This window comes from Arachis duranensis, chromosome 5 (assembly GCF_000817695.3).
Source record: "Arachis duranensis cultivar V14167 chromosome 5, aradu.V14167.gnm2.J7QH, whole genome shotgun sequence".
In the NCBI taxonomy this organism is placed as follows: domain Eukaryota; kingdom Viridiplantae; phylum Streptophyta; class Magnoliopsida; order Fabales; family Fabaceae; genus Arachis; species Arachis duranensis.
The window spans coordinates 99,827,376-99,841,099 of NC_029776.3; the positions used below are offsets into that span (position 1 = coordinate 99,827,376).

The window sequence follows — 13,724 nt, forward strand, 5'->3', positions numbered from 1 at the left end:
TTCTCTTAACAAAAAATTGAATCATGGTTAATAATTTTTTGTGTCAAAATTAAAAAAATTTTCATATCAAGATTAAAATATTTTGGCTCTATTTCTAATAAATGCAGCATATTTCAAAACACTCCACCACCACTATCACCACCACCACCATTCTTCTTCTTCCACCACTCTTAATAAAATGTTACTTAAGAAATTTTAATACCAATATTAAGAAAATTTTGGTGTCAAAGTTAAAATATTTTAGTATTATTTTTTTGAAAAATTCTGTATAATTTAAAATTTTTTTCTTTTGTTCTTTATCATCATCATCTTCTTTTTCTTGATCTTCTCATAATTCTTCTTATTTTATCATCTTAACAAGAATAAAAAAAAAGAAAAAAATCAAACAAAAAAATGCACAATTTGCGTATACGTTGTGTGAGACACTGTGAGTTGTTTTGTTGGATTTGGATCAATTTGATTAGATTTGATTGACAAAAATACTTAGATATGTAACGAAATTTTCAAGAATTGCTGGTTCTAAAATTTTTCTATTTAACATATTTGATAAATTAGTTTGTAACTATAAATGTTTTTTATATTTTAAAGAGGAATATTAGAATTTATTTATTTGGCCAATTACAATATTTTAAAGTGTCAGCTAAAAATATATTATTGAATCGCTAAATTAAAAAAATTAAGTTGATGACTAAAATTATTAATAAAAATAATAAATTCTGTGGAGGTATCACTTATTTTTAAATTTTCAGATAATTAATTTCTTCATTGTATTACTTTTAAAAGGTAAGACTTCATTTATTACTTTTTTTAATTTTAAGGGCTAGATAATTTAAAATATTAATAAGTAATTTGTTAAATTTTTTTTAAATTAGATTTGGTATGGAGTTGGATGAAGCTTCCAAAGTCTAAACGGGTAGATCGAAGGCGAAGCAGAATCTCAACCTCAAAATCCGTGTCATTCTCATGAGTTTGGGTGATCCCCAAGCTTCCACGTTTCTGGAAAGAAAAATGTTTGGTTTTTCCTTTCAACACAAACCTTCTCAATTCTCATTCTCCAACTTGAGTGCTCTAACCAAATCACAATATGGCAATGAGAGTCGCAGCAGCGTATGCTGCTTCTGCTTTTGGGAGCATTGCAACGGTTAAAAAACCGTCACTTCTCTTTTCACTTCCACACCATAATCTTTCTCCCAAGTTCCATAACATTATCAATCTTCCTTCGCACTCCAATCCTATTACTAAACCTGGTACGCCCCTTTTTTTTTCTCTTACCTTTCGAATTTCATCATTATTATTATTATTTATTATTATTCTTCTTTACTACACATAATTTGAAATTGATGTATTTCTATAAAATTATAATGTTTTACTACCGCTGATTGACAATCTCGGTTACTTTCATCATTTGCGTACTTATTAAGAAACCTAAAATCAAGAATTTGATTATAAGATTGTAGAGAGATTAAAAAATGGAAAATGCTCAAGGTGAGAATGACAAATATATTGTTCCGAGCAAACTAGCTGAATCTCGATTTAACTTAAAATTTTTCGATATTACAATTTGAAATGAGTGAACCGATTTTGCAAAATTTTTACTAGGTCTGAGAATTTCACTATTTAAATATTCATGTTTTCCGTATTTAATGTACTTTTCCAATTTCGCATCAAATCTTGATTTTCTCTACTCTTCCGGGAATGTAACAATGAGTGCACATGAATTGATGACAAACTTACTTGCAGGATTTCAATGGCACATTCGAGCTATTAGTGAGGCAGCTATGGAGGCTGCAAGTTCCAAGAAAGAAGGGGAAGGTCAATCACCCAATAACAAGGATTGGAAGATTAAAATGCTCTATGATGGAGACTGCCCTCTCTGTATGCGCGAGGTTTCAACTTAATTTAAAACATTAGACAAGTGTTGTTGGTCGTAGTTCTTTTCGGCATTTTAGATTATTGATGAGTATTTTGCATGTTCTGCTGCCTGTCTTTTCAGGTGGATATGCTAAGGGAGAGGAATAAGAGCTATGGAACAATCAAATTTGTTGATATAAGCTCAGTTGATTACTCTCCAGAGGAAAATCAAAACCTTGACTATGAAACGGTTAGTTTATTCTACTGCCTACTCTCTCGCAATTGTTAAGTTATGCTCTTTTCCGTAACCCGTTTTAGTAGGTTATGAACTCCATTGGCTCCTTTGTTTTTTTCTTTTTTTGTTATTAGTATAATGACTTTTTTCTTTCATGGTTTATTTTGATTGATGATAGATCTTTCCAAACATTTGAACTTATTGAATATTTTATTTTATTTTTTATATTTTGTTTAGTCTTTTGCCACTTCAATGACAAGACCCTTGTTTTTTTATTAATTTCTAGCAAAGGTGGTGTTGTTATTTTGTTTGAGGATTCTTGATGAATATTGAACATGCTTTTCACAGGTAGTATGTGCCAAAATAATTCAATGATTTTTGTTTTTTGTTTTTTGTTGTTTTTTTTTAACACTTGTAGGTTATGGGAAGAATTCATGCTATTCTCTCTGATGGAACTGTGGTTAAGGATGTTGAAGTATTGCTTCTTACCTCATCTTCGTTACCAACATAATTATTATTACCATTACTCAGACTCTTGTGTTAGTTCTATACTGTGAATATGAGTATATGAAAGGCTTTAAAATATCTGCACATAGGTTCTAAGCTCAGAATCTTTATTAAATTGTTGAAAATTTAGAAATTAGAATAATCACATATAGGTATATAACCCTAGTTCATTCTCAATACCAAGAAAACAATATAATAGTACTAACAATAACATGTTTATAATAAAGTCCTGTTTTAAATTTGTGCAAAGTTATGAATCCTTGTCCAATCAATGACTGATCATCATTATTGGATAAAAATTACATTCATAAAGAAACCACAATAACTATTTAAGAGTTAAACAAACAAGTTTGAGTTAAAAAGTTTGTTGTCTGTTCAAATGTGAAAATCTATTCTCCACCCCACCCAGCTTTTTCTTTTTCTCTTTATTGCAAGAAATTTTATATGTATATTTCATATATGCATCTGTTTCATGCTTGTGAGAAACACTATTTACAGGCGTTTCGGAGATTATATGAACAAGTTGGTCTTGGTTGGGTTTATGCTATTACAAAATATGAACCAGTAAGTCTTCCTATCAAATACTGTTATATGATTTATTTGTCTTGTTGCTTTGAAACATGGAGAAATCCTCACTTCCTTTTCTAATTTTTTAACTTGAGCACATACTAGATAGCCTGTTTTTATATATTATATTTTACGATGGAGGAAATCATGTTTCACAGATTGGCACAATTGCTGACTCCATATATGGTGTTTGGGCTAAATATCGTCTTCAGATTACAGGTAAGTGCAACTTACATTGACAATTTTGCACTGGAAGTTCCTTGTTATTATTATTATTATGTAGCTGACAAATTGTTGGTTGCTCCTAGAGTATATTTAGTGTTTGCACTAAGTAGCCTTTACAACCACACCTTTCTATTTTTAATTGTTATATAAGTTAAATATAAAGAATAAAATGACTGTAAAAGCTCTTTGAGCGTGCACTAAATCTGCTCCACCAGCACCAAATATTTTCTCACTCTGTAGGTTAAATTAAAACCTTAGATGATCTTTTTCTCCGTTAGGTTGGCTGATTTGATTAGCTGGAATGACATAGACTGCATAGTTTTTCTTAGGAGAGCCTAATTCTGCTAATGACAATTAGTGGTAGTTACTTGTTGCTGCAATATGATTAGTTGCATTAGTTGTTGCCAGATGACACTAGCATTCCTATAAAGTATTTTTCGAATTCCTCCCAAAATGATTTCAGTTCATCAGGATATTCTGCAACTGACAAGTTACCTTGCTTGAAAGTGTGAAATTCTTGCAATATCTCTGTGATATTGTTCTTGGAGAATCAAAGAGAACGGTTCATAGATCTAGACCAGTTATGATAATTGGAACCAGTATCAGATAGTCATTGTGACAATATCTTATGTAGGATTTTCATTTGGATTTGGATAGTAAGGGTTCTATGACAAATCTGCACTGCATGGATTGTGATTTTCATGATCCTGCTGAGTTTCACAAAACTCTGCTTCACTGAGATTTTATTTCCTTTCATTATGAGAGGGATGATTGTGCAGCAGAGCTCTAATACCTTCTAAGAGATGGTATGAGTAGAGAGGAAATGAGAAAACAGAGATGCGAGTAGTTTGAGAAACTGAGAAAATGAGCTTCTAGCTTGATTATTCTGCAGAATTCGGTTTATCTAAATTGGATGAAATGAATAGTGTAACTGTGTAACTGCCAAAACTACTCTATACAAGTGCAAGTGTCAGCTGACAACAATTAACATAACTAACAATTTCTGCGAATATAGCTAGATAACTACCATCAACTATCATTAGCAAAATTAGGCTCTGTTACCATTATTTATTTATTTATTTATTTATTTTTTCTTGAGTCAGCCGCTGTTAACGTTCAAAATCATTGAATTATTGTCATAGGTTGTTCAGTCTCTCATGATCACAAAATTCATTGATCATTAATTATAGGCTATAAATTGAGTTTCATTTTTTTTCCATTATTATGTTATATTAGTGAAATGATAACTTCGATTAATTGTGAGCTGGACATGCCCTATGGTTATTCTCCAGTATGATTATGCTAACATCCTTTCATCCTTTCATTCAATTCATATGCTTTATGTCCTTTGTGGTTTCCAGGAAGGCCACCTATAGAAGAAATTTTAGAAGCTCGAAAAAAGAAGGTAGGCTGATTAAACTGCACAAAACTTCATGTTAAATTCAGCAGAGAATGTTTCTGCAGAATAAAGCAAGCACAAACAAAATTGAAAGAGAATAAACTTTGAGAGTTGGTGACAGGTTTGAATCTCAAAAGATTGGGATTTTTCGACGTATTATGCATTTCATAAATTGTTTTAAAAAACCAAGACTGGGACTTGGACATTGTCCGTCATGGTGAACAGAAATGGAACTTAGTATTTTATCAAATGCTATCTAAGGCTTCATAGATTAGGGGTGTACATGGCCTGACCCGACCGGCCTAAAGACCCAGCTCGGACCCGAACATTTTCGAGACTAATTTGGTGTGATTTCACTGGGTTAAGGGCCGAGTAAGGGTCTCAAAAATAGACCCGTCACTATTTAGTGCCGGGTCCGGGTCCGGGTCAAGACGAACCCGGCTTCACCCGTCCATGTGCATCCTAAGGGGATTAAAAAAGGTATATATGTTTTAAATTAATTCTAATATTATGTTTTATTTTTAATCACACTTGTTGAATTAAAAAATAGATCAAAGCATGAAATTAGAATTTATGAAAAAATTCAAGTTCAAATATCAACTTCACGATAACAAGTATATTTTTTTTCTTCTTTATAAATAAGTGCATCATATTTTGACATAAAGTTTATCAAGATCCGGACTTCACCGGTTTAGACCCGGTTTTAGTATGACCTGAAAGTAGTAAGATTTTACCAGGTCTAGGGCTGGGTAAGGGTCTCAAAAAATAGACTTGGTCATTATTTATGGTCGGGTTCGGATCAAGGCGAATCCGGCTTCACCCGGTACACACACCATGGCAAACGTTCTATTATGTTATTTGTCAATTAGCACAATCTTGAACTACCCTTAATAATTTGACTCCATTTGATTAGTTTCCTGTGGCATAAATGTTAATCTTTAATATCAAAGCGATATAAAGAATGAGCAGTGATGATGCTGATCCATATTTCCTTTTTTGGTATTCCGGACAGGGCGAAGTATGCAAAGATAGCAGTGCTTGCAAGATGTAAATTTCCACAAGGCTGCATTTGGATGCTGTTTCTGAAACAGAAATAGAGAGACATGGTAAATTTATATATTTTATGTAACTTCTTATAACATCTTTTCCTTATTTCTGTATTTCTGAATCAGATACAGAATCCAAATGCAACCTAATAGTTGACCATGGTAAACACTTGAAGAGGCTCGCCATATATATATGATCTTATATATGTATCATGTAGATCAGCATCACAAGTATACATCTTCATCAGCATACATTTGATACTCTCTTGTAAAGCAATTGATCAGGCTCAAAAGAATGGTAGTGTATAGTGACTATAGTCTACTTCAGCAGATTCTTCAGCATTGTCTCACACAAACGTTTTATGATATCAGCAGTAGCTGAATTAACGGTATATGTAGATTGTTACACATGACATTAAAAAGTTTATTTTCATATATACAACTAAGATTGAAAGCTTATGCTTAGTGCATCCATGTACCACGTGAGGGTGATAAGTATGTATAGTAGTAATAGTATACAGGTTTAAGTATCCTGTGAATCTCTATGATTTTACTTAATTTTCAGTTAACTTCTGGTTTGTTGGTCCCTCTATGGTATAAAAATTGTCAATTAGGTCCTTGTACTTTAACCGTTTTAGATAAGTCCTTGTATTGTACAACTTTTTCTAATCAGGTTCTTGTGGTTTAATAACATTTTGGGATCAAATCTTTATATAATAATATACAATATATATATTTTTTAAAGGAAAACAGGGGCTTAATATCCCATGTTGGGTTTGATTAAAAAAATCAGAATGGATTTGAATAAAAAGTATTTGTACAATGCAAGAACTTAATTAGTAACGTTTAAATTATAGGAATTTGATTAATAAATTTTGTATAATAAGGGATTTGATTATAAAACTACAAGGATTCAATTGAAGACTTAATGAACCTATAGTACCTAGAAAGTAATCAAACCTTACATTAATTATTTTCCCCTTTAGGTAACATTAAGATCTTTACAAACTCATTGATATTTTTGTCTGAAGTCCCACCTACACTAGCTGCTCTTGAAGCACTTTGACTCCACTTAGAAGCATTTCTTTTTAAATCTTCACTTTTTTCAGCGTCCATAACTTCTCCTATACACTTCTCCAATTCTTTGCCTGATAAAACATCATCTGAATCCTTCTCAGCTCTTGTTCCCACTCCCCACACCACTTCAACAAGCTTAGCATTTGTAGGTTGATCACTCCATTGAGCCACCGTGACCATCGGCACCCCTATACTCAGTGCCTCCAATACTGAGTTCCATCCACAATGCGTTACAAAGCAGCCGACGGCCGGGTGAGCCAGCACCTCCAATTGGTTGCACCACGTCACCACCAACCCTGCATCACCGAGTCCACTCATAAACCCCTTTGGTAATATCTCCCAAGATTCTTTCACCACCCATATGAAATTCTTCTTGCTGGCCTTTAAGCCGTTTGCGATTTCTTCGGCTTGTTTAGCTGTTGTTGTTGCCATGCTTCCGAATGATACATAAACTACAGACCTTGGCGGCTTTGTACCTAACCATGTCATGTAACTTTTATTTATAGTTGGATTCCACAGTGTGGCTCCATAAGCTGTGTCTTCTGAATTTTGTTGGTGTAGATATGCTGATGGAACCATTGGTCCTACTGGTACAACTGGCCATGTACCATCTAAAGCCTTCAGTAAGACATAAGACATGAGATTATTGTGCAATCAAAAATTGAAAAGGTCTCTTATCGAATTTTTATTTGCAGTTTTTACCTTAATATATCTTAATAGAACTATTTCCCACTAGGTAAGGTTAACTACATGAATCAAAGATGTCATTGTATTGTGTCCATCCATTTGGACACGATGAAATTTTACGTTAGTTGTCGCAAGCTTAACACAACACTACATGGATCCAAAGACGACAATGCATCGTGCCATGCTCTGGGATAAGACATGGTTTTTATGTTCTCATTTGTATAAAAACATAAAAGAGTTATATCTGAGGTTGTTAACTTCCTCTATAGGGTGGATTCTTTTATGATAGTCAAGATGTCATGCAACTTATGTCTAGGGGGCAACAACTTTATCAAATTCTGGCTAGCATGTAATCAGCAAAGAAAAGTGAGTCATTGGATGAAATCTCATACCATTAAAAGCCTCATTGATAGCTATTTGATGGCTATAAATCCCAAAAATTGTTGGCACCTAGCATTCCTCTTAATTCAATACAACTTGTTCTCTGCATTAACTTTTCAGAGAAGCGAAGAATTTCACATATAAATTTATTCCCATAATGTTCATACTTATTCTAAATTTTCATGGAGTTCTAACTAAATTATATGCCCATTATCTGATAAAATGATACAGAAAGGAACACAAAACAACAAAAATTGTTATAGAAAAAATCGTTGAATTTCATTCATATGTCTTAAGATTTCATGTAGTTTATTAACTATCACCCATTTGGCCTTTATGTTTAAGCTCTACTAACCAAACCTTTTATATTTTTCACATCTCACAATCATATAATGATGCGAGGAATCAAAAAATAACATCTTATAAATGATATTCTTTATTGTGATTATCATTATGGTAATTGCGATGGTAATACAACATTCGCAACACTTAAAAAATTTTTTCTAAAATTAAGATTACATTTTTTAAATATTTTTGCAATACCTTTTACTTTTCTTGTTCACATTAAAAAGTGTTTTTAGATATTAAAAAAGTATCACTATTAAAATTTATTACAACAATAATAAATATATATTTTGTATTATTATTTAAATCAACTAAATAATAATTATTGATAAATATTTTGATAAAATAAACTAAAATGTGCGCTATTTTAATCTTAAAAAATCATTTTGATATTTTACATAAATATTGTCATTGTAAAAAACTATGATCCTTATACACCTAAATTGGTTAGTAATGAATTGGATTTATAAAAGTAAAACAAGGGGGACGAAAAACAAAAAACACTTGCCTCACTTTCGAGTTCCTGAAAAGTGTTGCAGAATACCCAGTCATTGTTCTTCAAAGTCTCAAATATTCCCATGATAGCATCCAGATAAGCTTTGTGATCATCAGGTCTTGCAACAAAGCTAGGCAAATCAGAAACCCCTAGAGGAGGAAGCCCAGGAATTGAAATCGGAAACACCCATTTCTCCAAAGGAAAAAACAAGTTTCCCAGTTTCATTTCCCAATAAATAGAACAAACAGAAGCAGAATTCGTCAAGAACACAGCACCATAGATACCAAACTGTTTTGCCACATCAAGTGCCCAAGTAAGCATAGAGTCATATACAATACAGTTCACGGCACATGACGAGTGTCTCAACTTAATTATAAGCTCTGATAATGTTTTGGAACCAGCTGATCTAAAGGACTCAATGTAGGATTCAACGCTTGGAGCATGGGTGAAGCCACCCTCATCATAGCCATCTGAGATGGGTTCAATAGCCACGGTTGGTTCATGTATGTGGTTGATTGTGTATGGGGTTGTGGCTAATGTGGCCTTGAGGCCTTTGGTGACTAAAACTTTTGCGAATTGGAGGAGCGGGTTGATGTGCCCTTGGGCTGGATACGGAAGAACTATCACATGGCCTTTGGGTTTGTTCTTCATCTTCCCATTTTAGGATAGCTATTGATTTTATTACTTTCTTTATTTTATAGGCCATGCTTGTCGCGGTAAGATTATCATTATGTAAGCAATGACGCTATTTCAAGTTTTCAACAACTTAAATGGACCTTTTTTAATGAACAAAAAATAAAAAAGACCTTTGTTAAAATAAAATAAAATAATTATTTTCACATATATGTTTTTTATATATATATATATATAAAGTAAAATGTACTATTAAACCAAACCCAATTTAATATTACACAATTCACTTAAATCTGAAAACGTTACATGGATCTATTAAATGCACGTTTCTATATAAATCGAATGAAATGTTTCATTCGATTTGCCAATTTTCATAGTAAATTGAAGCTGTCCAATTCGAATTACCAAGAAAAATGCAAATCGAAGCTGCTTGAGTCGATTTATGCATCCATATAATGTTCTATAGTGTGATTCGATTTATGCCTGCATGTAACGTCCGTAGTAATTCGAAACAAGCTGTTTTGATTTACTCCTGGTTTTGTTCTTATATAATTCGAATGGAATTGATTCGAATTACTATGCATTCATAAATCGAACTAAGCAAATTCGATTTAGTGTGAGGCCAACCTATCTAAATATGATATGAACATGAATTTCTTATGAGAGTGAAACACAATGATTAGTGAAGATAGTTTTTTAGTATTGGTGCACTATAGAGGGTCGATTAAGAAAAAAATACGTTATAGAATTAAGTTTATTGATAAAGATCCCCTTAGTATTCTCCTGAAACCTTCAACAAGCTTTGCTGAGTTCCTGAATTCTATAATCCAAAAACTAGGGTTATAAGGCATGAAACAGGTTGAGAAGTTATTCTATAGAATTCTAATTTCAGTTTTGCGGGATGATGTGAAACACGATTTGTTTGTCATAGGAAGTGACGATGATTTGTAAATTCTATTTCATTGTCATCGGTAGTTTTCTGAAGTTAGAACCCCTAAACTGTTGGCCAAGTTTGTAGATGTAGTCTCTAGCTCAGGAGGTTTGAAGCGGAATTATCAACCTCCAGCAACGGCAACCTATTCTAGTTCGAGGCTTGTTTGTGCCTCTTCATCCGTGCCTGTGATTGCACCTAAGGCAATGTTGGTTGCCTCCCTGTCATTCGCAGCTGATCTAAACCGCAGTGGTGACGAAGAAGTAGGTATTACTGATACGACACCGGTTTCATTACAAGGTGGAGCACGGGAAGGTATAGATGATGTACTGTGGGATGATGATGACGATGATGATGTAGAGTCAGACATAATTTCTTATGATAGTGGTGATGACGTAATTGACGTAATGTCCATCGATTAGCAGCTCTAACTAGTACGTCACGTCCTGCAGTGTAATCATACACTCTCCAAATGACGTATGAAACGTGTGCGTCTTTGGACGCCAACGCTCCACGAATGCACTCACCAACGGCTCATCCAACCTAAACCAAGTCTTGTTCAGCCTCACAAGATGGTATAAACTAGCCATTTGGAAACCACATTGGACACCACACTTTTTCCTCCAAGAATGACCCAATTTGGTCTCTGTTTTGCTTTGTCGTGCCACGCCATTTGAAGGACGTGGATGCCTGCAACTATCTTCCAAATTTGGCCCAAAATATGCTTTTGTATTGCTTCAGTGTAGGATGCCAATAAACTAGCGTGGGACTTGAAATGGGGGTCATGCGTACACATGGGTCATGCGTACGCATGATTTTACTTATTTCACCACTTGCGCGTACGCATGAGGGATGCGTATGGGCAACACCCATTTTCGTACCAAAACATGCGTATGCATAATGCATGCATACACATGATTTCTCTTTTAGCTCTAATTGTGCATACGCATGATCTCCGTTGGACGCTACTTCCACCACATTGGACGGCAAAGCTTCCAGATTAAATTTTGTTGATTTTGGTATTGGAAAAGTGTGTCCTAAGGCTTTAAAATGTGGCCAAGAGCTTCAAAGTATTTCTTAAGCTTCCTTCTTTGTTCTTGCTTAGCATCCTTAAATCAATTCCTAAACTTGAAAGCCCAAAGCAACTCCAAAAAGTATTGATCAAAGCACCCAACAAATTTTAATTAAAGAAAATCTCTAACTTAATTCAAGAAAAGAAATTCTAAGACCATTGATTTAAAGCATGAAAGTCCTAATAAAAAAATAGATCACTACCCTTATTTAAAGAAATAACAACTAAAAACTACTAAAGATGCGCATGCATTATACCTCCTATCACCCTCAGACAAGTGGACAGATGGAGGTCTCTAACAGAGAGCTCAAACAGATTCTAGAGAAGACTATCAGCTTCAAGGAAGGACTGGGCTAGGAATATTGATGATGTTCTCTGAATTTACCGTACAGCCTTCAAGACTCCTACCGGAATGTTCCCATATCGGTTAATCTATGGAAAAGCCTGTCACTTTCTAGTAGAGTTGGAGCACAAAGCTTACTGGGCTACTAAGTTCCTGAACTTTGATGCAAAAGCTGTAGGAGAGAAGAGGCTCCTCCAACTCATTGAGCTTGATGAATTATGAACAATAGATGATGAAAATACCAAGCTCTACAAGGAGAAAACAAAGGTGTGGCATGATAAGAAGATAGCCACCAGAAAATTTGAGCCAGGCCAGAAAGTCCTTCTTTTTAATTTAAGGCTCAAGATATTTCTCGAAAAGCTGAAATCTCAGTGGTCTGAACCGTTTTTGGTAAATAAAGTGTCTCCCTACGATCATGTGAAAATTAACGAAGAGAATTCCGACAAGAGGTTCATTGTTAATGGCCAGCGGTTGAAGTCTTACCTTGGTGGCGAAGTTGATCACCAGAGAATTACTCATCTACTGACATAGCAGAGTTGAACCGTCAAGCTAGTGACGTTAAAGAAGCACTTTGGGGGGCAACCCAATATTTAATATCCTTCGATTTCAATATTGTTTTATTTATTTTCTTTTCTTTGTTCATAGTTTTCCCTATTTTTATCTCTATTTAGGTCATGCAAATTGATTGAAACAGAAGCAAGTGCGCTCAGAAAAAACTGGGGAGCATATTAAAGTTGGAATCCAATTCTAGTGCCTTGGTGCTAGACGCCGGGACCTGGCGCTAACGCATTCTAAGGGAATTTGCCACTGCCATGGTGGTGTTTAGCGCAGCTCCTGGCATTTAGCGCCAGGAAGGAGAACATGCTTGGTTTGTCTCAGGAGGGGTGGCGCTAAATGCCACCAACCCAGCAAATACTGAGCATCCGAGATACATGCAAACTCGAAACGGGGTCTCAGTGCCCGAAATACCTACTTAAATTAAAATTAATTATAAAAATATTAAAACATACTATACCTACCTAAGTTAATATAAAACTTCTAACTTACCTTACTCAAAATACCTAGCGCATTAACTAAATTAATAAAACCTAAACATCTAAACTAATTATTTACTGAAAATAAAAGAGGAAAAAAAACTAACCTCAAAATCCAAAGTTCCAACTATGTGTCAAGTCGGATTTAGTCTGTTGATGTCACCATCACGAACATATTGTCAAGGGCCATATGCACTTCAGGAACTTGAATTTAAGATGTTATAAAATCATAACATGCTTAGAAACTATTCAAATGAATGAAAATTTCGGCTGTTGTGGCCTTACATATGCCTCTGAGCATATCTCGGATGTTGAGACCCAAATTATGCATTTCACACGTATCTCAGATATTGAGATCTTATTACGAGTTTAGGTGTATCTCAAATGCTTAATATTCGTTCTCCCACTTAACACGTATCTTATGTGTACTTTAAATACATCACGGCGTCATATAGTGATAAAACAGGATTTCAGTATCCGAAATATGCCTATTTTCTACTTCACCCTTCAGTATCCGAGATGTGATATGTTGTGCATATAGATAAGTACTTAATATTTTATGTATTTTAGTAATTTTCATATTTATTTAATTTAAATAAAAAATTCTCATAGCTAGCAACTAGCAAGCACCGCATGTACCAAAGTTTTCGTGACAGAAGGGCCTTGATTGGAAAGTCAAAGCATTCGGTACTAATTAAGAGTTAAGTCTCAAAGTAGTCCCTAAAATTGCACTCAAATCTTAAAGTAATTCCTGAAATTAATAATTACTCAAATTTATCCCCAAACTTATACTTTGGGACTCATAGTAGTCCCTACAATATTTTTCGTTCATCGGAACTTTAAAATGACGTTGTTTTGAAGAAAAAACAAAAAAAAAAAGAAAAAAGAAGCAGAG

The 13,724-nt window shown here is 34.0% G+C and overlaps 2 protein-coding genes across 4 annotated transcripts; one reads left to right on the forward strand and one right to left on the reverse strand.

Annotated features, from left to right (window-relative positions):
• Positions 1-937: 937 nt before the first annotated feature.
• Positions 938-6,409, forward strand: LOC107491374 (uncharacterized protein At5g50100, chloroplastic). 3 transcript variants are annotated; one of them, XR_008009401.1, is made up of 9 exons: positions 938-1,247; positions 1,741-1,886; positions 1,994-2,101; positions 2,505-2,561; positions 3,092-3,157; positions 3,319-3,379; positions 4,747-4,790; positions 5,797-5,890; positions 5,963-6,409. XR_008009401.1 is itself a non-coding variant. In XM_021143362.2 (8 exons), the coding sequence occupies exons 1-8, from the start codon at positions 1,085-1,087 to the stop codon at positions 5,833-5,835; spliced, it is 684 nt and encodes a 227-aa protein (XP_020999021.1). In that variant the 5' UTR covers positions 939-1,084; the 3' UTR covers positions 5,836-6,409. The 3 variants fall into 3 exon arrangements, 1 of the variants encoding a protein (XP_020999021.1); XR_002376145.2 differs by having other exon boundaries at positions 939-1,247; positions 5,957-6,409; XM_021143362.2 differs by having other exon boundaries at positions 939-1,247; positions 5,797-6,409.
• Positions 6,410-6,666: 257 nt separating this feature from the next.
• Positions 6,667-9,492, reverse strand: LOC107491373 (UDP-glycosyltransferase 74B1). Its single transcript, XM_016112222.3, has 2 exons — positions 8,829-9,492; positions 6,667-7,525 (listed from the first exon to the last, which is right to left on the reverse strand). Exons 1-2 carry the CDS (start codon positions 9,465-9,467, stop codon positions 6,797-6,799), a joined length of 1,368 nt encoding a protein of 455 aa, XP_015967708.1. The 5' UTR covers positions 9,468-9,492; the 3' UTR covers positions 6,667-6,796.
• Positions 9,493-13,724: the final 4,232 nt, after the last annotated feature.